Raw genomic sequence first — 24,563 nt, 5'->3', positions numbered from 1 at the left:
GCATTTTCAAAACCACTGTTTATTGTTGAATTTCTGAAAAGGAACCATAGAAAGACTTACAGTTATCTGATATCCAAGAACAATCCGTGCAAAAGTGAATGTCTCCAATACAAGGCACACGTCCATGCAGAAGACTAGCTATGGTGTTTTGCTCCAGAAAGATGCATCTTTTATAAGATTCTTTACATCCTCGAGTCTTCCCTTGATGAAGGATCTTCCTTCCGAAATGCACAGGAGCTGGGATTGAACATGGTCTAAATCATGGGTACTCACTCGCATTTTCTCAGGGGCCAAAAAGTACAGTTTGGGTTGTGCCTGAGGACCGCATCTATGCAGTGGCACTCCGACACCCCCAACTCATTCCCCCTTTTGCTTATTTATTTATTTATTTATTTATTTTTTAAGAGGCATATTGACCCTGTTTCAAAAAAGCACATTAGTGCATTACCAAAAAGTGAATTTCATGCAACTTTTATGTACTAAGCCGTTTGGGGTTGGTAAGCTTAAAGAAAAAAATGCTCACCTCATTTTGTAGGTGCAAGCATTCATTTTAGCGTGTGCCCAAAAAATGGCACAACTGCCTTGTCATGATACCTTTTTTACATTATTTTCAGCCATACTTCATATACACCATGGCTAAAAGTCTTTGCCAATGCCAATAGGTCTCATAAATGAGACCCATTGGGTTTGTCAATGGCTGTTGAGGTAAGGTTTCTGTATTAAGTTTATACACCATTACAGGTAGGTTAAAGACCCCCATTGTAGCTACAGATTATTTTGTTCTTTTTAACTACCTGACTGACTCCCTCCTTCCCCACACTCACTGACCCTGGCCCATCTTACTTACAATCAAAAATCGAATACCTTCTTTTGCACTTTTCAGGTATAAGCAGGACTGGACTGCGTTGCAGAAACTACAAACTAGACAGGCTACAAAAACAAAGCCCATTAGCAAAACAGCACAAACATACATTTACAGCATGGTATTTTTTGTTTCTGAGCTTTGTTTCCACAGTCATTTCAGCTTGTTGTATGAGCAAGTCAGTTCATACCAGGAATAAAGAAATCGGCACTCGAGCAGCTTACCCTCGGCTTTCCAGGGAACTCGAAGGAAGACCTGCGGGCCGCAAGAGAAGGTGTGCCGGGCCGCCAGCAGCCCGCGGGCCGTACTTTGAGAACCACTGGTCTAAATCAACCTTCATATCAACTCTTATGCTATGTGAGAGTTATTATCATAAGAATGGTCCAGGGCGTAAAAAAGGCATATGTGGTGCAGGAGGGCAGGTATCCCTTCAAGGGGCCCCAAACCTTTCAAAGGGCCCACATTCAGCCCAAGACCACGGTATATCTATGAGATATGGGATACTCATGGGACCGTAATCACAATCTGCCGGAGGACCCCGTCAATTTCCCTTTTCCCACTGCAATAAACGTCCACCAATGTTTATACAATTACAATGCACCAATGAATAAACGATAAACTTTAATCAACACAAACTACGACTTTTGGATGACTGAGGTTCATAGTAATGGTTGGAATGTTTTAATAAATGCAGGCAGAGGCCTCTTGCCAGCCTTGAACAGACTACTCCTCTTGAGGAAAGTAGCATGTACTGAACCTGTGACTCTATCCCAGGACAGAAAATAAAATCCTCTATAGCACGCCCACACAATTCTAAAAAATAAAGTATATTGCAAATAATTCCTGAAACATGGTGTGCAAAACAAGAACTCTTTTCATTATTTTTACTGCACCATATTATTAATGTATTAATGCTCTTTGGACTGACGTTCTTTAGTAAACTTAATTCATACGAATAAAAATATCTCCAGCCATCATTTTTGCAAGCCTTCATCAATAGCTGGTACTGTGCTCCAGACACCTCGTACTCCACCTCCAGCCCTTCTCCTTTGGCCCAATTCACCTGCCTTTCGTGTTGGTGTTTTTGAACAAATTCTCTCTCTGTTGAACTTCAGGTATAAATACAAAATCTGAAACATATTTTCTAAATGTTCAAAATCTACAGGACATTTTAAGTTCTTTAGATCTACGGCTAATTAATAATTGCTTTCTAAAGTCAAATATGCACAATAGATTTAGATCCGCATTAGGAATGTTCTCTCTCCCCATTATCGATCAATTCTACAGTTCATCTCGGTAAAGTATAGAGTAGGTAACTTCCTACTTCCTAGATAATTTAGTTTGTCTTTTCCAGTAGCATTAGAGTAAAAACACTTGGTGATACTCCTTCCATTACTTTCTGGTTGGGCCGGGCCCGTTTGTTGTTTTGTATCCACTTGCTGAAGATATCCCCGGTATGGGTTCCATCTGCTTGTGAAGATACTTTGTAGCATGCAGTGAATTCCTAGTGCTGTCTCAAAGTTATTGTTTTTTTCTCAGAGACTCTTAGAAAAGGTGGCAATTGCTGGCTTTCCTCAGAGATTCATATTTGTGGAGTGTGGCGTAGGACACACAAGTTAGTTTTGGTATGCAGAGAACCAAACCTTTCCAGCCACAATGGATTTTATTGCTACTAGACATTCAAAAGCAAACGAAACATTTTTTAAAATCTCTAATTGAATATTACTGCAACAATTCCGTTCAACATTGAGGTTCTAATTTAAAACCAGCCTATCTCCTAAAGGCCCAACAAATTAAATTATTCGTTTTTCTGCATTTGTAAGCCCTATTTTCATTTAAAGTCAGCTTCTAATGTACTCCAAACCGAAATTTTAATGTATTCATCTTCAGAGATCGAAATAGCTTACCCTGTATTGGTATTGTATTCTTTTCCTCTATCTTGAGTTTGTCACAAAGCCCAGCCTTCTGTCTTTCACTGATTATGTTGTGAATTGGCTAACGCCAGCCAGGCACCAAGACCTCAGACCTTTTTGTGCTTCTGTTGTGGATGCCCCAGGATGGAGAAAATCCTGCTGTGAGAAGCAGCTCTCCACACAAAGGCTGTGTCTGGTGAGCATCCTGAAAGGGACACTTGAAGGGAGAGCCACTACAAAACTATTCTGAACATGCAGACAGTAGATACACATCTCCTGTCTGCTTTTGCTGTATAAAAGTGGGCCCCACAACCCCATTTGTTTTTTCAGTTCCACGTTCTCTATGGCTAAGAAAGGGAGGGCTGCTGTGCAACCATGGCTTGTGTCTTCCAGGCAGCCTTCTTGCCAGCAAGAAAGAGGCATAACATGAGTCTGACCACTTTATGGAAGAGCCTGCCATGAAGCACACAGAAACCAGCCTCCCAGCTGAGAGAGGGAAGGAACCTGACAACTTTGTCAATGTCAAGGAAGAGAGATAGGCATCATATCCACAGTGCTGGAGGAACTTCCAGAACAGGAGGACTGTGTACAGCGATCTGTATACTCTGGCATCTCTGGGTCTACAGTCAATCTGGAAGAGTTTCCTGCCCTGGGATAGCAGAAGCCCAGTCAAAGCTACGGTATAAGGCTGAATCAGCTTGTGCCTGGCCTCATTGCCCCAAAGAAGATCAGGTGTGCATCGTCATAATGTCTAGAAGGAAAATAGCCTGCACATGTTTGTGTTTTCCTGGAGGTCACCCAGTGCGTGGCCGCAATCCCAAAAGGAGATCTGCTGGTGTGTCTCTGCACCCGGGAAGAAGACAGGCCTGTGTGTGGCCTAACCACAGGAAGAAGATCAGCCTGTGTGTGTCTGCATAGATCCCAGAGAACATACCCGCATAGGGCCCCCTGTTCTGGGCCAGGGTGAAGCCTTCAATGTGGATCACCTTTCTGAATGGTCAACCTTCACCAGTGATCAACAGATGCTTGCAGAAGCAGGCCCACTGAAACTGTGTCTGCTGGCAACCCCAGAGCTGGGATGGAGAAGGTGTGTTGAGATTAAGCCAGACAGCTGTCTAAAAGTACTGTTCCACTGCGGGTGGTAAGTACTGTGCAACGTTTCTGAATGGGAACTAAAACTACTGAACTATGAAAGACTGAACACAAATACCTTGTGGGAAAGATGTACACCTGTGCTATAATACTGGTATTGCCCTAATCCCAGGGAGGTGCCAAACAGAACACAAGGGGGGGAACCAGGGAGAGATAGCATTGAGAGGTACAACACTTCTCAACAGCACCAATGAAACTAAATTTTGCTTTGTGTTTGTGTGTAATATTTTGTTCCTGTGTGCATTAAAGTATTTTTCTTTCTTGAAAGGTAAGCACTGGGTTGGACATTCCATTATTGCACTGTTATGTCAATATTGAGTCCTGATCTCTTCCACAATACCTCCCTTAGAAGCATGTGTCTGCTCACCATCTGCAGCACTGAGCGTCATGTGCTGAAGAGGTTGTGCTTGGCCCAGTTTGCTGAGCCATAGTAGGGTAGACCCCAAAACACCAGAGGTATAAAACCTCAGCCCCCACGGTTGAGGCTCAGTAGCCCCTTCTTATCCCATGGCACACAAAATAAATATGATATATGCAGCTCTAGAATCTGGATAAAAGAGGAATGGTATGTTCCTACTAGAGATCTGATCACAGCCCACTGAAGCAACAGGAATGTTCACACACTTGTGCTACGCCTCTATTTGTTCCTCCTTTTTTAGGTGGGGCCTAGGCAGCGCGCATGCACTGTCTGCAAGACATGCTGAATTCAGTCTATGGGCTTTAACCATGCCCACTATTGCCATTAGTTCTTTGTTGTGCTTGTCTTAAATGCTTCCTTTTTATTGGTGCATTTTTCTAAGTGCCCCTCCTTTGTGTGCTTAGTTCCCTCCCAGGCAATTTCACTAAGAGAACATTTTTGTTGGCCATCAAACAACATTCACGCGCGCTCATGCTTACTCCTGTTACAGCATGTGATGGCTCCTCCTCCCGTCTGGTTTCAATTTTGCCTTTAATCTCAGCCGCGATCCATTCTCTACCGGGGGCTCTCATGAGTGCTTCCTCACTTAGATTCCCCCTTTCACAGCAGCTCCAGTTGAGTTGCATACCTGACTTCTTTTCTACAACCCCAGTTTCTGCAAGCCCATCCTTTTGTGTCCAAAACTGTGTACTTGCTTCACACTGCCACAGCCAGAAGTGCCATCACAGAGTGACTGCCTGAGCGAGTACCAGTTCACGTATGGCTAGTTTTAAACTAGGAACATAAAACTTTTCCAGCTAAGCAATTTGCACAGCATACTTTTTGTTTCTAAAAAAATACAAGAAGTACGTAGTGTTAAAAGTTCACACACCTCTACAGTGCAATGATCAATGTTAGAGCCCAAACCTTAGTAATAATAATAATAATAATAATAATAATAATAATAAAATCAAAAGTCTATAGTTAGAGCTGTATTACACATATCCTAAGCCCCTGCAGTACTAGGTTTTACCATTCCTCAATTCTAATATATGAATTTTTAACCCCCATTGTAAAGAATGACGTTTTGGCAGTGGTGGCCGGCAGCTTTAGGAGGGAGGGGGGTGGGTGGGGCACACACACACACACGCACACACACTCATTCTTTCACACACAGACACGAACGCACGCACGCACATCCATTAACAACACTCATACCATTCAAACATGCACCCACGCACCAAAAATTCATTTTAAAACATCACACACACTCATTCTTTCACACACACGCATGCACGCACATCCATTAACAACAATCATAACACTCAAACATGCACGCGCGCACCAAACATTCAATTTAAAACATCACACACACACACACACTTACCTTCGGCCTCCAGGTCCCAGGAGGGTTGGGACTGCTGCTTTCCCTCATTGGCTGACCTTAGGTCAGCCAATGAGGGAAAGCAGCAGTCCCAGCCTCGTCACAGAGTGGGATGGGGTCAGTGAGACTGCTGACCCCACCCCACTCTGTGACGAAGTGTCACTGATTGACACTCGCCCTGGGCACTTCAGGGCTCAAACCTGAAGCGCCCAGGGAGAGTGTCAATTGGTGACGCTTTCCTCGTCACCCAGGGGAGGGCCTCGAGGCCGAGGAGGTCACGCCCATAGGAGCTGTGATCTCCTCAGCCCAGCAAAGTTCAGCTCAGGCAGCCAGGAGTCTGCGCAAATCGTTCATGTCTGCTCCTGGCTGCCTGACCTGAACATGAAGAGTTTCTGTCAGGCTGACCTTTGTTCAGCCTGACAGACACTCTTCATGGGGGGGCAAAAGGTGGGGGGGCGTGGCAGAGAACTCTGCAGTATAAGCTGTAGTCCCCTGAGCTGTTTATCCGTCTGAACATTGTATGATGTAGCATAATTTTAAAAATGATACAACTAGCTTAGCTTTAAATGTACCGCAACTAACAGTAGTATAATGTATTGAAATGACAGGAAAGCCAATGCCCCAATCAAATCGTTCAACACCTCAAAGATTCCTGGAAGATCGCCGTCTCCTGCTTTCCCTAATAATGGCCTGCAGCTAAGACCAGTGAAACAAAGCACAACACACGAGCACGAAAGTTGATACTTGTCATGAGACTAAAAGACATTGCTTTCATTGTTTCACAAATATACCTGTCTAACATTCCTCGCACAGGGAACACAAGAAGAAACCGTCGATCAGGAATGATGCAAACATACCAGTTGTGATTGTAGCATATATAGAGAGTTAAACCATGAGGCATCAAAGCACTAAACCAAAAGAGAACTGTGTGGATGCTGCAAGATAATTGCCAATATTAAGAAAGCATGGATCAGTTGAGACCACAAGCCTTGATAGTCATGACACAACGTCACTCTGAGCAAGAACAAAAAACATCTTACTATTCTCTGTGCACCTGCATCTATATTCTATATAAAGACAGGGGACGCACACTGTGTTCTAATGTTGCTAGCAATTAATTAAGTTTTTCCACTGTCTCCAGGCTCCAAAAAGGTAATTATAGAACCACTATACACATCTCCCAGGTCTCTATATCTTGTATTAAAATATATGATTACGTTTTTGCCTTAGTATTAGAAAGTTAAAACCCTTAGCTCAATGTAGTGAGGATGCCCCTGAATTGAAGCAAACAGATAAACAGGTATTATGTCATGCTTGTCAACTGCACATTTTGAAAGAAATGTCATGAGGAATACTCTAGCAGGAGTTACCCATTATGCATTTTCGTTATATTACATGAGCCAAATATGTAATATCTTTGTTAAAGAGGCAGCATGTGTGCCTTTGTACTTAGGGTTGATACAACATTCCTTGGGAAAACCTGTTTTGAATCCTTTTAAAAGTTGCATACCTAGCCAAGTTGCACCAAACTTTGTTAGTACAGAGTTAAAATTTAGGCTTTCAATTAGCCAAATGTGGTGAAAATGTGTCATGGAAAGCTGTAACAAAAAAACAGTTGAATTAACGTACAATAAACATGGCAAGTTTTGAGGGCCTCATGTACAAAGCATTTTTCTAGTCGAAAACGGGCTGATTCGCAGAATCAGCCAGTTTGCGACTAAAAAAATGCTTTTTGCGATGTACAAAGCTGAATCACAATTTGGGTTTTGCGATTCGGTATTAGGAAGGGGTGCGTCCAGGGCATCCCTTCCTAATACCGAATGTAAATGGTATGTATGACTGTTTTGTGACCGTGAATGCGGTCGCAAAACCATTGCAGTTAGCACCAATTTCAAATTGGTGCTAACCCATTCGCAAAAGGGAAGGGGTCCAAAAGAAACCCCTTCCCCTTTGTGAATGCATGCGAGAACGTTTATGAACCACTGGCTACTCTTAAAACATGAAACTGAAACGTTTCATTTTCTTTCTTTTTAAACACAGCCTGTTTTCCTTTAAGGGAAACATGCTGTGTTTAAAAAAAAAAAGATTGCTTTATTTAAAAGCAATCATAGACATGATGGTCTGCTGACACCAGCAGGCCACCATCCCTGTGATTTTTGCGATTCCCGGTGGGTTGCAAAATGCGACCTAACTTATTACTATTAGGGCCAGATGGACGACCCTGAGTTTTGCGACTCGCAATTTGCGACTTGTTTGCGAGTCGCAAATTGCGAGCCGCAAAACCCTATGTACAACAGTGTACTTTACACTCATGAGGTAGGTCGCAATTTGTGACCCCATTAGGAATGGCCACCCTCACAATGATGGTGGCCTGCTGGAGACAGCAGACCACCATGTCAGTGACTGCTTTTAAATAAAGCAGTTTCTTTTTTTGAAATGCAACCTGTTTTCCTTAAAGGAAAACCAGATGCATTTAAAAAAAAAAAGTTTTCTATTCATTTTTTCAGAGCTGGCGGTGGTCCGTGGGACCACTGCCTGCTCTGAAAAAATATTTTCGCTGCCATTCACAAAGGGGAAGGGGTCCCTGGTGGACCCCTTCCCGTTTGCAAATGGGTTAGCACCAGTTTGAAACTGGTGCTAACTGCGATTGTTTTGTGATCGCATTCATGGTCACAAAACAATGCTATATCAGGCTGCGACTCCCAATTAGGAAGGGAATGCCCCTTCCTAATTGCGACTCGCAAACCTATTTTGCGATTCGGTAAATAGATTACCGAATCGCAAAATAGGGTCTGTACATACCAAAATGGTATGTACATGTGCCCCTTAATGAGGAAGGTCTATTTGCGACCCACCAGGTCTATTTGCATAGAATCACCAATTAGGAAATCACAATTCCAAATATTCATACATGTGGCCCTGAGTACCTGGCTCCATTTAAATACTAATACTTTACTCTGGTTTGGAATATTTCCATTCAGCAGTTTTGAAAAAACAAACTGGCCATTGAGGCTGCACAGGCTATCTGTATTTCAGTTAATTTTCAGGAGTCTTGCCACCTTGTTTTATAAATACAAGCTTTTTCGATGTTACATTTTCTGAAAAAAAGGTGACAATGTTCATGAAAGTCCCATAGGGTGGTCGTTTGCTCTGAACAGGAACACCTACAAGTGGGAAGAGTCAGTTCAACTTCCCTTAATTGACATGCCATTCAATGATAGCCAGCAAATACAGACTCCATTCAAATATGGCAAGATGGCAAATATACATGAGCAGTATGTCCATTTCAGAGCTCGAATCCTTCCAGTCAGGTGATTCCTTATCTGGGTCCAGCTCTTTCCAGTTATTTTGTTCATTTTTAGCTTCTTATATATCCTGTTTTCCTATTATAGAAATGGTCTAGGACTCCTTCGACCTGTCCAGCTGTTGAATACCTAGCTCTAGTCCTGCCAGCTCCATTCTGCTTCAGCCAGCCGGCTGGAGCGCTACTCCAGTCTTGTCAGATCCTGTTAAACTACTGTCCTGCCAGCTCCAAGTTTGTTCACGTCCTGGTTTTATTCAGATTGTAAAGTTCAGCCCTGAAAGAATAGGCCTCTGATTGGGACTCAGCATCTTGGAGTGTTTTTGGCCTTCTGGCTTTTTACCTATGGTGCCTTCAGGTACTATTTTCCAGAGGGCATCTTCTCTGTAACCTATGATACACCAAGGACAGGCAGCATACATGTTAACAAACCTAATTAAGGCGGGAGGTTCCCGATTTGTTAAGCCACAAATGGCTTCATTTACCAGCCCCCGCCTAAAACTGCCTTTGTTTCAGTCCATTTCAATGTAGAATATCCAATTCATCCAATTTTCTTTTCAAAATGTCCCACATTCTATTTGTAAAATGTCGGCATGTATGAGGCAGTGTTGCTTCTGAAAGGGTCACCCTTTCCTCAGCACTTCTAAGAAAGAAGCAACGAACTGCACAGTATTTCTAATCTGTGACATTAATGGGAATCCTTCAAATGGATTACATGCATTCGAATTTGGGTTTGGCTGGAATGCAGCACAGGGAGACCTGAAGCTGCATTAAGCACAAGTGGGAGGGCACTGGGTCACCCATGTCCTGGGTGGCAGGTCAGGAGAGACTAAATACAGAAAAGGCCTTCATATCACATCATTAAGGCTTGGCCACAGCCCGGGGAGGGGGGTAAAACACACTCTCTCTCTATCCAAAGGACTGGGGTGTGAAAAATAATCCTGGGCCCTTCCCCTGCAACCTCTCCGACCTTACACAAGGGGTGGGCGATTTGTTTTGATTCACTTGTTTGAGGGCCAGAGAGGATTTTGCATGCAGCAACCCCTGCCTTGCCCCAGGGAGGTATTTACTGTTCACTTTGGCAGCGGATAGCTGCCCTGGTTTAAACACACCGTCTCGCTATATGTAAAGGCCGGAAGGGTTACTAATGGCCCCACCTTTCATAAAGAAAGAATAAGACATGTTGTACCCACCACCCAAAACCTTACCCAACGACAAGAAACAGGGTGCCTACGATATTGCCTAAGAGGTGATGTTTCCCTCTTCCTTTACCACAGAAGGGGAATGGGTCAATTTTTTGTCCCTTTACCTGCTTTGCCGGAGGGTGGGAGGTTTGTACCCCATTTCTTCGCCTGCTTTGATCACATTTAGGGGGTATGATGATCATGGAAGCTACCAGCTTCCAAAAGGCCATACTGCTATTTTCGAAAAGGGCACCAAGTTAGCTGTTAGCTGCGATGTGCTCCTTTCCCTAATTTTTTCCGGGGAGAGGGAGTCCCATATCAGGTAACAGCTGTCACCGGGCCCTCGCCACATTTGCTATCGGGACTCCACTGCAGCAATCAGCTGCTCCAGGACTCCTGGGCCTGCATTGTTTTACAGGCCTTCGAGAAAAAGGATAGGTGATGGTTGGCCCGATTGCAAACATGGGGCCTCAACTTGTATTTTTGGTCAAATCTCCCCACCCTTAAAAAAAGAGACTTGCAAAGAACTGTGGCACTTTGGCAAGGTGGGTGAAAAACATACTTTCTGTCCTTGGGAGCAGCTACCAAGTACCTCTATGTTGCTTGGCAAGGTGGGGGACAACAATTACCCCCACCCTTGGGCAAGACGACAGGCTAGAAAATATCTTCCACCTATTTGTGAATGTCTTATAAATGCTCCCTTTAGGGCAAGACAATGTTCTAACACAAAATACTCCCTACCCTTAGGTAAGCTAATACAATATGTGCCCATATGGCTAAGCAGGTGTGCTACCAAACACCTAGACTTGTACGAAGCCGAAGCAAGGGGGTAAAAAATACCCTCCTCAGCCATGGGCAAGACACGACTGCCTATTTGAAAGTCAAAGGACACGAAATCCTCCATGCATTTGAAAAATATGGGAGAGCTAGAAAATACCCTACCCTACACTGACCTTTAATAATCAGAATGAGGTACCCTAAATGACCATTAATATCTGGACCATTGATGTTATGTAATGCATTGGGCAATTAAGGCTCACACTTGCTAGGGGCCATTAATCCTCATTAAGGTCTATGTCCACAAATATGAAGGAATCTGGTTTAAAACCATAAAAAAAACAATAAAACGAAATGGGAAATAACAATTAAGGTTGATGGGAAGCGAATAGCGCCTACAATGGAAAACTTCAAAAGAAAGTAAAGTAAACAGTTGAAGTTACACATAAATCTTTAGCCCCACACCAGCCAACCATCTTCATTACCTCGCAAATTATTCCACCCATACACCCGTGACATTTTCTATAATACTAGTAAAATGCCAGTAAAATGATATCAATAATGGTTACAAATCAATAGAATCTCACACACAGAACATTACTCCGTGAAACACCAGCATACACTACAGAACATAAAATATGAAGAATATTTAATAATGTAGGATGAAGCATTATCAGCAAAACGAGATGGCATTACATCGTCTTGTCAATATCAGACACTTTCTTTAAACAGCAAAACACACCCCGAACAAAAATATAATTGTGCAATTACCGATTAGAGTTTTTCTCAATCCACTTACTAAATTGATGAATCATTTGAGCTCTCCTACATTTAGTGACACACTCACTCTGCCACACAAAATGCATACACATCTCGGGAACTTAATCGAACTTAGTCCAAACTCCCCACTTTTTAAAGTAACCAAGTTTGGAAAATTACTCTTTGCAAAATATTGAAGAATTGTTAATGCCTAGTTCGACTAATGTGATAAGTTTAGAATTCATTAAACATCATAGATAGATAGATAGATAGATAGATAGATAGATAGATAGATAGATAGATAGATAGATAGATAGAATGAATTGAATTTGGAGCACCTACAAACAGTAGTAGCTTTTTGAGCATTCACAGAGCCTGAGAAATACACTTTATACAGATACTAACACACCTATTTTACCTTCTCAAACTCATATATACCAGGCGAAAGAAGTGCAACAAATATGGCAATTGTACCGTATTTTCAGGTTTTACAGGATTTTTGTAAACTTTGATGACAGATGTGTTAAAGATCAATTTAATGCAAGAAAATTACAATTTAAAAAGGACTCCATACTTTTTCTGAGCCCATGTCTACCTTAACGTACCAGTGTGTATAATTCAGGGGAAGGAAAAGGGATTTAACATTATGACCTGCGCATTTTGGACAGTAGGTGCAAGGAAATATATTAGAATAGTGTGTAGAGCAGTTGTGTAACTTGTGCAATATTTAATTGACATGTCAAATTCTACAACTTTTTAGATCCCATTAGATCCTCAACAAGTCTTCAAAATACATTAAAAGGCTTGATAAATAACTGAGATCTGAAACAAAATTGGTGAAAATAGCCAGTTTGATGCTTTGTAGATCAATGGTCCATTGAAGTATATACTTAAGCACAATATGCATGTAATTCAAAATAACATATAGTGAAGCAGAATGCAAAATATTAGACCGTTTAACTATTGATCAATAACCACAGATTTATCATTATATCACTGTAATAAATGTTGAAGAGATTGTTAAAATAAAATTAAGACATTGTAATACATATTGTATACATTTTCTGGGCCTCAACAGAGCTAAACAATCTGTAACAATGGTTCTGCAAATGGATTTGGTTGTTTGGTAGAACCAAAAGCGATTGGCATTTGTGAAGTTTCGGATCACGGTAAAGACACTTAAAAAAAGCTTTAACTTCTGCCAGTGGAGTACCGTTCTAACGCAAATCTATTGGCTTTAACGAATGAGATTAAAACTCTGCATAATTTGATATCTAGATATAGGAGTCTATATGAAATGTGTATGTGTGAATTGTACAAGAGTTCCACTACTGTTTGAAAACCCTTTATTACATCAGACACCACAAACTACCTCGTGTACTATTGTTTGAAATAAAATGCACATAATCTCATTTTAGTATGCTGAACGACTCAAAAATTGCAAGATTAGGTTTATGAACCATGTTTTGTTATAAATGAGTCCCAAAAATAGCACCTCTTCTTATTTCAAAGAAGTTACAACAACAACATTTTAAAGGTAGGTTTACTAATTCCTATTTCTAAACGTTTAATCAGTGACATAGGTAATGTTCATATTTTTAATGCCATACTATTGTAAAAAACATTTACAACGCTCAAAAATCAAACGAAATGCAGACAGTGATTTGGCAAATGCAGGTATTAAAAAACACTATTGTAAAATATGTTGTAAAATGTGTATTGTGACGCGGCTTATAGTTTTATTTACATGAAAAAATGCACAGGCTATGAGTAATGGGGGTGTTGCAAGTCACTGAGAAGTTCTGTGAAGATTGGGAGGTACGTGACCACAGAGATGAGGAGCTAAATGGAGGAGGTGAAGAAGAAAGTGGAGGCACTATATTTTGATTTCAATGCTAGCTGGTGTGATAACTATCCACTGGTAGTGGATGCCCAGTCAGATCCATATCACTCGATCCTCAATTACTTTCCATTTTTGACAATGGAGCGAGTGGCCGAGCTACTAAGTTTCACCAAATCTGGGTCTCCCACTGATCCATGCCCCACAAAGGTGTTGCATAAGGTAGTTCTATCTATTGCCTCACCACTAACATTGCTGTTAGTGGTGAGGCAACAACATCTTGAAAAACAGCATTTTCCCCCACACAATGGAAAAAAGCTTCCATTCTTCCCCTGCTAAAAAATGCAACCCTACCCCCCTCAGGAAGACAAGAACTAACAGCCTATCTCTCGACCCCCACTGCTAGCTGACGTTCTTGAGAGACATTTAAACACCTCTCTATCCGCACATTTAGACCAAAATAAAATCTTGGACGCTGCACAATTCGGCTTCCAGAAGGCCCACAGTACAGAAACAGCCTTGCTCGCATTCATTGAGGAGGTCCGGCACATCCCAGATAGAGGTGGGGAGACTGCGGTGGTTCTGATGGACATTTCCGCAGCCTTCGATATGGTGACTCACTCAGTTTTAAAATGCAGGCTGGCCGAGATCAGCATCCAAGGCCCTGTCTTGAATTTGTTAAGTTTGTTTCTTGATGGAAGGGAACAATCAGACTGGGTGAATTCACAACAAAGCCCTTTTCACTTCCATTCAGGGTTCCACAAGGGTCTTCACTGAGCCCTACACTTTTCAATATTTATGTCATGCCCCACCTGAAACTGATAAAATATATTGGCTCATAACGGTCTCCTACGCTGATGACACCCAAATTGTGAGACCCATCTTCAAGGATGCGGTGGAGGTGGCCTCTCGTTTCAAACTGTGTATGATTGCAGTTGCATCATGGATGAGCTCTCACTTCCTGAAACTTAACTCGGAGAAGACTGAAGTGTTCCTCTTTGGACGTGACACATTCTTCTGGAACACCTCTTGGTGGCCTCAGTCCCATGACTCTCTCCCTACTTCAGTGCCCAAGGTCAAGAATCTGGGGATTATCTTCGATCCCTGCCTATCCTTCTCTGGACAGACTAACCAACTGACTTCATCTTGCTATTTTATCTTAAAAACAGTCAAAAAAAGTTCTTACCTTCTTACCCCCAGATCTACAAAAAACAGTGACTATCTCCCTGGTGCATTCTAAGTTGGACTACTGCAATATCTTATATGCAGAGGCACAGGTAGCCATCCTAAAAAAAACTCCAGAGACTCCAGAATGTGGCTATTCACGTTCTCAACAACTTAAGTAAGTTTGACTCAGTCTTGAAGGCAAGAGAAGAACTATACTAGCTCCTTGTAAAAAAGAGAGTAGCTTTCAACAGCGGCGGCTCCTCCGCTAAGGCGGAGGAGCGTCACCCCACTACATTCAGTAAAAGAAAATTATAATAACACAATGTTATTATCATTTTATTTTTCATTTAGAGTCAGGTTAGGGCAGACTGGGCTGCATGAGGGCTGGAGGAGGAGTGGTATGCGCACCTATAAGTGCGCATGTCTGTTTGGCCGGCCATGTTGGGCAGGCCAATCAGACATGCACACTTTGCATTTCTCCTCCCGACTGTATTGCACAGCCAGGAGGAGAAAGTGCACAGGGTCCCACTCCCTGTGTGAGCGCAGACGCGCGCCGCTCACACCAATCACCACGCTCCTGTCATGCTGGTGACAGCAGCGTTGTGATTGTCTGTGGGGACTGTGGAAGCCTGTGTGCTGCCGGGAAGGCAAATGAGCAGGAAAGTTTTTTTTTTTTAATGTTATCCCCCCTCTCCCCACCCACTAACCCCAGTTCAATGGCAGCCGCCACTGGCTTTCAGAGCACTCTGTATTGCACGCAAAAACCCTTTCTCACCCAGGCCCTTTCCCTCTTAAAAATAATATCTGTCGGACACCCCATACAAAATCCTTTGCTCTGCCACAGCCAAGAAGCTGACCGTTCCAAAAACGTTAACGTCTCCTGGGGCGGCAGATGTCTCTCCAATACTACCTGCCCTGCCGTCTCTGGAATCAAATTCCCTGCCTAACCTACAGACCTTTAGGAAACAACTAAAAACATCGCTGTTCACTCACCCTATGTAGCTTATCTGGGCAACTCAATCCTCAAACGGTTGGCAGCGCCTAGACGCCCTTGGGCATTTGTGCGCTTTACAAATAATCAAAATCAAATCAGAAATCAAATCTTTAGGCCGCAAAACTACTCTGTGTCCTGAAGTACTCTGATGACACAAAGCATCCTATTCCAAATACAACACTCGAGAAGCAAGGCATACTCATAATTTCTATACACGTCTTTTAAAGCCGGACTAGTTCACATTAAGGATATTAACTGCACAATGTAAAGGTGTTTATGTGAGAAGGTAAAACAGTCCCTTTCCTCAAGCCTCTAAATCACTCAGACTGCATATCAAGCCATCTTCCGACTTCATCTCCTACATGGCCAAGCACTGAGGTAGAGGGTGCCGACTTTCCTCTGTAACAGGCATGACTGGTGGGACTGTTCTCTCTGGTACTACATATGCAGTGCGCACTGAAGGCTCTCCACTCGCAGGCATGGCTGTGGGCGCAAGGGGATGCCTTACGCGGTACACGGTCTCAGCAGACACACCTCTCACAGGCAAAGCTGGAGGGCGGGGTGGGGGCTCTGTGGTACATATGCGGTACAGACTGCAGACTCGGCACTCAAAGCATGGCGGGAAGGGCTCTCTGGTACCCATTCTGTGCAGACACTCACAGGCGGCCGGGGGCGGGGTCTGCTCTGTATCGCGCATATGCACGGCAGTCTCACCTCACAGGGATGTGGCAGGCTCCTGGTCTCTGTTATACTAGTATACTGCAGACATAACTCTCACAGTCGTGGGAGAAGGTTGGAGCCCAGAGCTCATTTTTCCGTGCACGCACTCTTGCACACATATTTTTAAGCGTGGGCGCAGCTCTTATCTGTATCACGTACAGGCAGAAGTGACCTCTTGCAGAGATGGTTTTCGGGTGAGGGTGAGTGCCTCGAGACAGAGAGGAAACATTTTAGGCGCGCTTATTGGGGGTTACTTTAGCGTAAGCTCCTCTCGGGGTTTGGATGGAGGGTGAACTAGTGTCGGCCTCAGTCAGGCCCCAGTAGTGCTCACTTCCCGCATACATGGTTTCGGAGGTGGGGGCGTCTACCAGGTACACGGGGACCGCAGGTCCCTTCTCCATATGCGCAGAGGGAGGCCGTCAGCTCACTAGCACACAGCACTGGCTCGCCTCGGCCTGCTGGCGCGAGGTAGGCACTGCCGGCTTGTGCCCGGCGCGTGCAGTACTCACCTCTGGCAGACATGGCTCACAGCCCGCTGCTGCAGCACTTCTTCCCCCGCGGCCGGTGGTCGCCGGCTTCCCTCTGTCAGGTCCAGGAGGCTGTGCTGGTGTTGGTGTGAGGGCACTGGTGGTGTGTGGAGTCTAAAGTATGGGTGGGGAGCCCCCGGAGTCAGGCTGCCGAAGCAGCAGCAGGCAGCCCCGCTCCATGTCTGTCAGTGCAGCAGGCAGAGCCGGGCTGGGAGGGGCCGTACACTCCCCCTCTCCCGGTGCCAAGACAGACTGCGGGCAAGGAGAGCCCGGCGCTTACAAGGAGCCTGCATGTGGCAGTGTTAACGCGCGTACGTGTGCGTGCAGGTGTTTGTCTTGACTCTACGTGCACACAGGAGCTCGTGTGTGTGCGCGCAAGGATATGCGGAAACGGGAACGTTTCCCTGGGTGCATTAATGTGAACGTCTGTTAACAGGTGTCCATGTCTGTGCTTGCGATGTTGGTGCTTATGTCATATGTGCTAACATTTAAGTGTGTATATACGTATATCTTTGCATGGGCTTATATTTGTGTGTGCATCTTTGCATGCATTAGAGTATCTCTGCCTGTGGATATGGGCGCATATGCTGTATAGTCGCCAGTGTGTGTGTGTCTATATGTGTCTGTGTGCTCGTCACACGTGTCTGCTTTCCGCTGTTTGAGCATGCTCCTCTGTGTGTGTGCCTGTCTGAGTGACTGAAAACCCGAGAGATAGGGTGTGAGTGAGCGTGCCTCTGTGTGTCCTATTTATGATACATGCGATGTGTCTATATCTGTGTTTGTCCATGACCCTTTGTGGCTGCATGTTAGGGTGACCAGATTTTGAGGAGCAAAAACCGGGACAGGTCAGACATAAAAGAAGGACTAACGACTTTTCACTCCCTTTTATATCTGGCCAGTACCGTTTTTTTGCGTAGCTTTGTGAATGTGTGCATATGCATGTGTGTGTTTATTTATACATATACACAGTGCTTGAAATGGAAAAATTAAAGTGCAGGTACTCTGTACCTGCTTGTTTCTTAGAAGTGCCAGTACTCTCCAATTAAAGGTATTACAGTTTTCTTGAGATGTGCCGGTACTCTCCCTCTCAAAATAAAAATGTTCCTGTACTCAGTACTGGACAGTACAGGGCCATTTAAAGCACTGCATATACACATATATATATACACACGCACATTTACAAGACTATACATATAAAATTAGCTATGGTTTGACATCCCACCCTGAGCACCCAACCCGCCCCCACCCACCTCTCCCTGCCCCCCACTCCATCTCTCTGCTGGGAGCAGACAGGGGACTGTGTTGCCTGACAGTAACAGATAAATTACTTTAATTATTGCATACTCTGTAGGCGTCTGTTAAAGGAGAGCATACCTTGAATTTATCATTTCCTAGATAATCAGACCTTTGTCCCAAAAACCGGGACATTTATGTTATAATTTGACCTTTGTCCCAAAAACCGGGACATTTGTTTAAAATTAAGAGAAGCGTCGGGACACCGGGACTGTCCGGGGAAATCCGGGACGTCTGGTCAGCCTACTACATGTGCTTGCAGTGTGAGTACCAGTCAACCAAATACTCACAACCACTTCTTGTGATAACGTGCACTGTCTGCGCACTCACAGGTCATCGCGCCTGGCCGCGTTCCATGCCTGGGCCATTTCACTTTATTAATGCGTTATAGAGTCACGAGTACCCTAATTCGTGCGTCTTGCACTTCGTTACTTTATAACATTTTTAGTTGCGTTGCATTATCTTAAATATGTTTCGTCATCAGTAAAAAAAAGTATCGTTATTCACCTGGAGTCATTGTCAACCAATGGAATTTACAACGCGGAACCCACCTAAAAGGGATTAAACCTGTGGCCCCGGGCAGCACATAAAGCGTTAACTAGGACATGGTGGCCCGCTGACGTAATGGTCGCGTGGACAGAGCCACAAGATATTTCAATGACCACAATGTGTACGCAAACACCACCCTCTCGTGCGCCATTCACGAAATCTGCTGTGCTTCGGAGCAGCTCTGGAGAGACGAGCAGTGCAGCCGGTAGATGAGATGTGTGGTCTAGTAGCTAAGCTTGATATCAGAACGGCAATATCTGGATTCAAATGCTCTTTTCAGTGCAGACCCAAATTGTGTGATCCTGTGCAAATCAATGTATTTGCACCAGCGCGTCTTATGAAAGAAGGAAGATGTGACATGAGCTTTGTGAAATGCTTCAGGCGTCTCTTTTCCGTCTGGTTGAGCAAATATTGATCTGTTCGGAAGAGACTTACATTGCGATTATACACACTGAATTGCTGTAAGACAAATTAACTTGCTCCTCCAACCAGAAGCCTTTGCACTGCAGTGTTTTCCGGCCTTGGAGGTCAAAGGCCCTGGACAGGCCTGCGCCCCCGTTGAAGCACAGGCTTATGGCTTAACCTGTTAGATTCAGAAGCTGTTCTAAGGAGAACCGTGACCCAGGTGCAGGGGGTGAGTGGGGAAGTCATACATATATATATTACTCTCATACTATTTTCATCCTTTGCCATTGTTTCAAAGGAATATTTCTGCAATGGCTGGTTTTCCTTTACATGCGACGTGTAAGTGAAGTTGTCACCTGACTGCTCTGGCACGCGCTGGCAAGTAAACACCCCCTGGGAAATTATGCAACCTTCTCAACCAGGCTGGAGCAGCCATGCAGAAGCTGTGACCTAAAAACAGGGTCTGACGATGGCGTTATGTTACAACAAAAAAAAGGAGCCCAAACTCAGACGTGGAGTGTCTGCTGGTGAAGAGCTTGCAAAGGCTCGGTAAAGATGTCTAATGCAGAATCACAGTTTTCTGTGTCCATTTCGGCTTTTGATAAACCAGAGGCTGACAAACTTACAGGGGAGACAGATTTGGCAACAAGTCGGTGCTTTGTAAATCTGGTTGGGCTAGGGAGGAATCCTGATCACAATCATAATCAGTTATACAGTGGGTGAAGCCCTGCTGTACCTAAGCACTCAGTATCTCCATGGTCTAGTGAACTTGCACCTCATTGGTCACCTGCACAGCTGATGTTTGTCCCCATGTTATGTGTAATGCCCTCAAGCAGTCCTGACTGTAAAACCAATGGCACTTTGTATGTTGGATTTTTGAGGCTAGCCTAAAAATGTTAAACACACAACTACAAGTCCTAAAGAGTAACATGTCGATGGATAAAACACAGAGGCTGCATGAACATATCACACATGAGAAGGGGCATGTTTGCAGGTATGCTATTGCAGAGTGGTAATCAATCCTCTCTATATGGGCTAGGTAAGGTGTGCACCGTCGAGACTGAGCTAGGATAAGTGTGGCGCTTCTTCAGTAAAAGAAATTCAGCAAAACTTAGTAAACAAACATAGTTTACTCCATAAATGGCATGGGTTTCTTCTAGCTCTGCTCACCAGCAGCATCTGTCATTCCTGTCTCAAGATAACCTAAAATTCTTGCAAGGTATGCTTCTGGAATGAGAAGAACAAGGCTAGTGAGGACCAACAAGAAGGACACAGCACATCCTCCCTTATAATGAACGAAAACAATAAGAAACAGGAACAATGTACATATAAAGGATAACACATCGTATATAAGAATGGAACAGTATTATGCTACTGCAACAAAGAAGAAAAATGAAATATATATGTACTGATCATATATCATATCATCCTACAATATAAGCAAAGATGTATAGATTTAAAAACCAACAGTACCCGCACAAATGAAACCATCCAACCATTTAGCAGGTCTTCTAACTCTTTTTCCTTCCCCTTTTTCTGTTCCACCCTGATCTGCAAGTACACGAGCTCCACTCACACCATCATCCTTACACAATCATCCACACTCTCTAGGAGACCTAACCTCTGCATCAAGCTCACATCAACACAACTTTTCAGCATCACAACTTCCAATTTAAGTGTCAATTACAGAGGATGGTCCACAGTCAACAAAACAGCTCTAGAAGGACCCAAATCATCCTCCTCATTACAAAGTGCACTCGAAAAATCAGAAATATCTGCACACCCACATTCTTCCTTTTCTTTCAAGTGGTAGTTATTCATCAGTGTAATCTGTTAAAATTCCAAACCTTACCATCACTTAATTGCACAGCATTGTGCAATACATTACTAATCGTCTTGGGTTAAAAAACAGACTCTCCCTTTGCATGCTTTCCAAGGTTTTTTAACTCTCTCCCATTGCCTTATTTAAACACACACTGTTCTTGTACCTTTCTTCTCATCGTACTACTTTTTATCTGAATTATGAGTCTTTTAATTTTGTCCATCATCTCTTAAATTAGAACATTAATGACTACAGCATTAAAAGCCATCCAGGATTGCTCTTCGTTCATGCTTGTATATCTCTCATTATCTCAAAAGGGGACTGACTGGGGCCTCTTTGATGGTAGTCCTACATATCCGCACAACTTTGAACATTTGAACTTCCCAATCTAAATTCCCCCTGTTACTCCATTAAATTGCACCCTTAATAAATGGTTAAATCTCTCATTTATTTAATTCCCACTTAGCTCGTATAAAGAAGCAGTTCTGTTGGCAAACCGAACCATATCTGATACTACATCTGCCCTTTCTACAATTTTAACAATAGGCCAACATGAAAATGCACCAATCAAGGGAACCATAAACGTTTGATGTAATCATTGGGTCCCATTATATCAACCACACTTGCTTCCCATGGATTGCCTGGCTCTATATGTTCACAAAGAAGAGGATTCAAAGTTTTCAGAGACTTATCAGCTGCCACACTAAGGACACACTCTCACCAGTCTTTAAATACCAATAACCATCTCTGGACACCAATTTCTCAAGTGCATGCTTGGTTTTTACTATCCCTAAATGCCTATGTTGTGCTTGCCTCATCATAACCTTAATAACATCCCTCAGCACCAATGGGGGAACAATCCTCTCACTTCACACAATCATATTGTTCAGTGCAGCCAGTTTATTTTTGATTCCCCAACATTGTTTTAACTCTGCTCAAAGTAAATCCTTATTAGGCCACTCATTCTTCACATTCTTCCTCACTCGGGCAAGTATGTCATCACTATCATATTGTTTAGCCCACTCATCCTCCTTAAGTGCTCTAAACACACCATCATGTGCAAGGACTAATTAATATTCAATTTATGCATCATCTATGCATTCATCTAAATTTAAGGATATTCTTGACGAGCAATCCACTATTACATTCTCCTTTAGTTGGTACATACCTGAATTTATATGTGAAATCATGCAATCTGATGGATAACCTAGTAATTCTAGAAGAAACAATAAATGTACCTTCAGTTGTTAATAACGTAACTAATGTTCTATAATTACTTTTATCTATGAAAGGTTTTCCCCACACAAAAGATCTAAAGTGTTCCAAAGCCAATACACAAGAGTTTTACTCTCTATGATTTAGTATTTTGTCCTCAGTGGGCGTTAAAGAAGGTGATGCATGTGCAAGAATTTCTACCATGCCTCCTTTATCCACTTCTGATAAAACTGTGAAAGTACTGCTCCAAGATCTTTACAACTGGTGTCAGTTGTTATGATGCTGTCTGCTGATGGATCAAATCTTTTCAGAGCAGATGACTGGATCTGATAGTCTCAAAATCCTTCTGAAATTTAGCATCCCACACACGTTTCAGACAGTTCACTCAGGGCCCCCCACCAACCACTGCCCCCTACACATCTTCAATCTTGGTGTACCCAAGATCAGCCTCAAACTCACAAACACCATACACATCTCAATCTTCACTGCCACCTTCCGAGTTGACTGGAAACATGCAGAGGTCAAAGCCCTCCTCCAGACTCCCATCTCACTACTACCTTTCCTGGTCACAGACATGGCAAAAGCAATCAACCAGCCACTCACCAAACAGCTGGAACACCATACACTGCTGGACAGCTCCCAAACCGGAATTCACAGCACCAACACTGCCCTTCTTGCAGCCACCAACATCTGTATCATACTGGACTGAGGTGAGACAGCGGCATTCATTCTCCTCGACTTCGCCATAGCATTCAATACCATCTCACACCACACACTTGTCGCCTGACTCCACCACTCCCGAATCTGGGGAACAGCTCTTAAATGGATCAAAGGAAGAACCCAAAGAGTTTGAACCCCTCCTTTCACCTCTGAACCCAAGGAAATTATCTACGGAGTACCACAAGGGTCATCTCTCAGCCCTACCCTAATTAACATTTACATGCCTCCACTACCTAACATCTTCAGATCCCACAGATTCAACATCATCTCCTATGCCGATGACATGCAACTCATCCTCTCCCTCTCTGAAAACCCCACCAACACCGCAACTTCCACAACTGCATAACCAGCATCCCAGACTCGATGAAGAAGAACTGACTGTAGCTCAACACCAACAAGACGGAGGTGCCTATCTTTGGAAGCAAGAACTTCCCATAGGACTCCTCAAGGTGGCCCTCAAATCGCAGCCCCACACTGACCCCAATTGAGCATGCCAGAAAACTCAGAATTATCCTTGACAGCAAACTCTCCATGGTATTATAAATCAGTGCTGTTACACCTTCTTGCTTTTTCATCCGGCATGTGCTATGCAAGATGTTGAAGTGGCTGTCCCAGGACTCAAGGCGCATCATAACCCAGGCCCTTGTCACTAGTCGACTGGATTACGGCATCAGACTCTATATAGGAATACCAGCCCACCTCCTCCAAAGACACTAGACCATCCAGAGTGCTGCAGCCAGACTCATCCTTGACCTCCGTCATCGCACCAAAATATCACCCCCACCTCATGCAGGTGCACTGGCTCCCAGTTCACAAATGATGCCAGTTCAAGCTCCTTGCACATGCTTTTTAGGCACTGCACAATGCTGGACCCTTCTTCCTCAACCGCCACCTCAGCTTCTACCAACCCTCCAGACAACTTTGTTCTGCCTCTCTCTCACTTGTCTACGCACCCCGCGTATGCAGCAGCATAGCCAGAGGTCGATCCTTCTCCCACCTCGCCGCAAAGTCCTGGAACAACCTCCCACTCCACATCACGACCTCCATGTTACTGCAGGAATTCTGAAAAAAAGCTGAAGACCTGGCTCTTTAACTAGTACACTAGTCCCTCCATCTTCTTCAGCCAGACTCAAATAACACCCTCCTAGCACCTGATGCCCTCACTCTACAAATCCACTAACATAACATTACATAACATTTTATGTTGCCCTTTATAAGTTGTCGAGTATGAAAAGTTTTTTCCGTGAAGCTTTATACTTATTATGAATTCTAGGCCAGTTCTAAAAAGAACCGTATTTCATCTCTTCTGGAAGGATAAGGTGCATTATTAATGGCCTCCACGAAAGAAGGCTTAGATTTAGCCTCTTCATAAATAATATGGCTGTGGCATAGACAGAGACTGATACCTCGGTGGAATAAGACAGCCAAGACATATTATTGAGTTTGCTGTAATGCTTTTATTCATATGTTTTAGTTTTAAGGATTGTTTTGGATCTCTGTTTCTTGGGATGTTACTGCACACCCTACTTCTACAGTCTTTTTACTCTTCTTCTTCTTTCTCTTCATTTTTTTTTACAGGAAT

The 24,563-nt window shown here is 43.5% G+C and overlaps 1 protein-coding gene across 1 annotated transcript in view; it reads right to left on the bottom strand.

The window, feature by feature from the left end:
* ABLIM1 (actin binding LIM protein 1) overlaps positions 1-17,214 on the bottom strand; it is a 786,962-nt gene extending 769,748 nt beyond the window's left edge. The window contains exon 1 of the mRNA XM_069239295.1: positions 16,960-17,214. Within this exon, the coding sequence (XP_069095396.1) occupies positions 16,960-16,972 (13 nt within the window). The 5' untranslated portion in view covers positions 16,973-17,214. The remainder of the gene's footprint in view (positions 1-16,959) is intronic.
* Between the last annotated feature and the right edge of the window lie 7,349 nt (positions 17,215-24,563).

The sequence above is a fragment of the Pleurodeles waltl genome, chromosome 6, assembly GCF_031143425.1.
Source record: "Pleurodeles waltl isolate 20211129_DDA chromosome 6, aPleWal1.hap1.20221129, whole genome shotgun sequence".
In the NCBI taxonomy this organism is placed as follows: Eukaryota; Metazoa; Chordata; class Amphibia; order Caudata; family Salamandridae; genus Pleurodeles; species Pleurodeles waltl.
The sequence above is the reverse complement of the archived record's forward strand: the minus strand, read 5'-3'. Positions and strand labels throughout refer to the sequence as shown.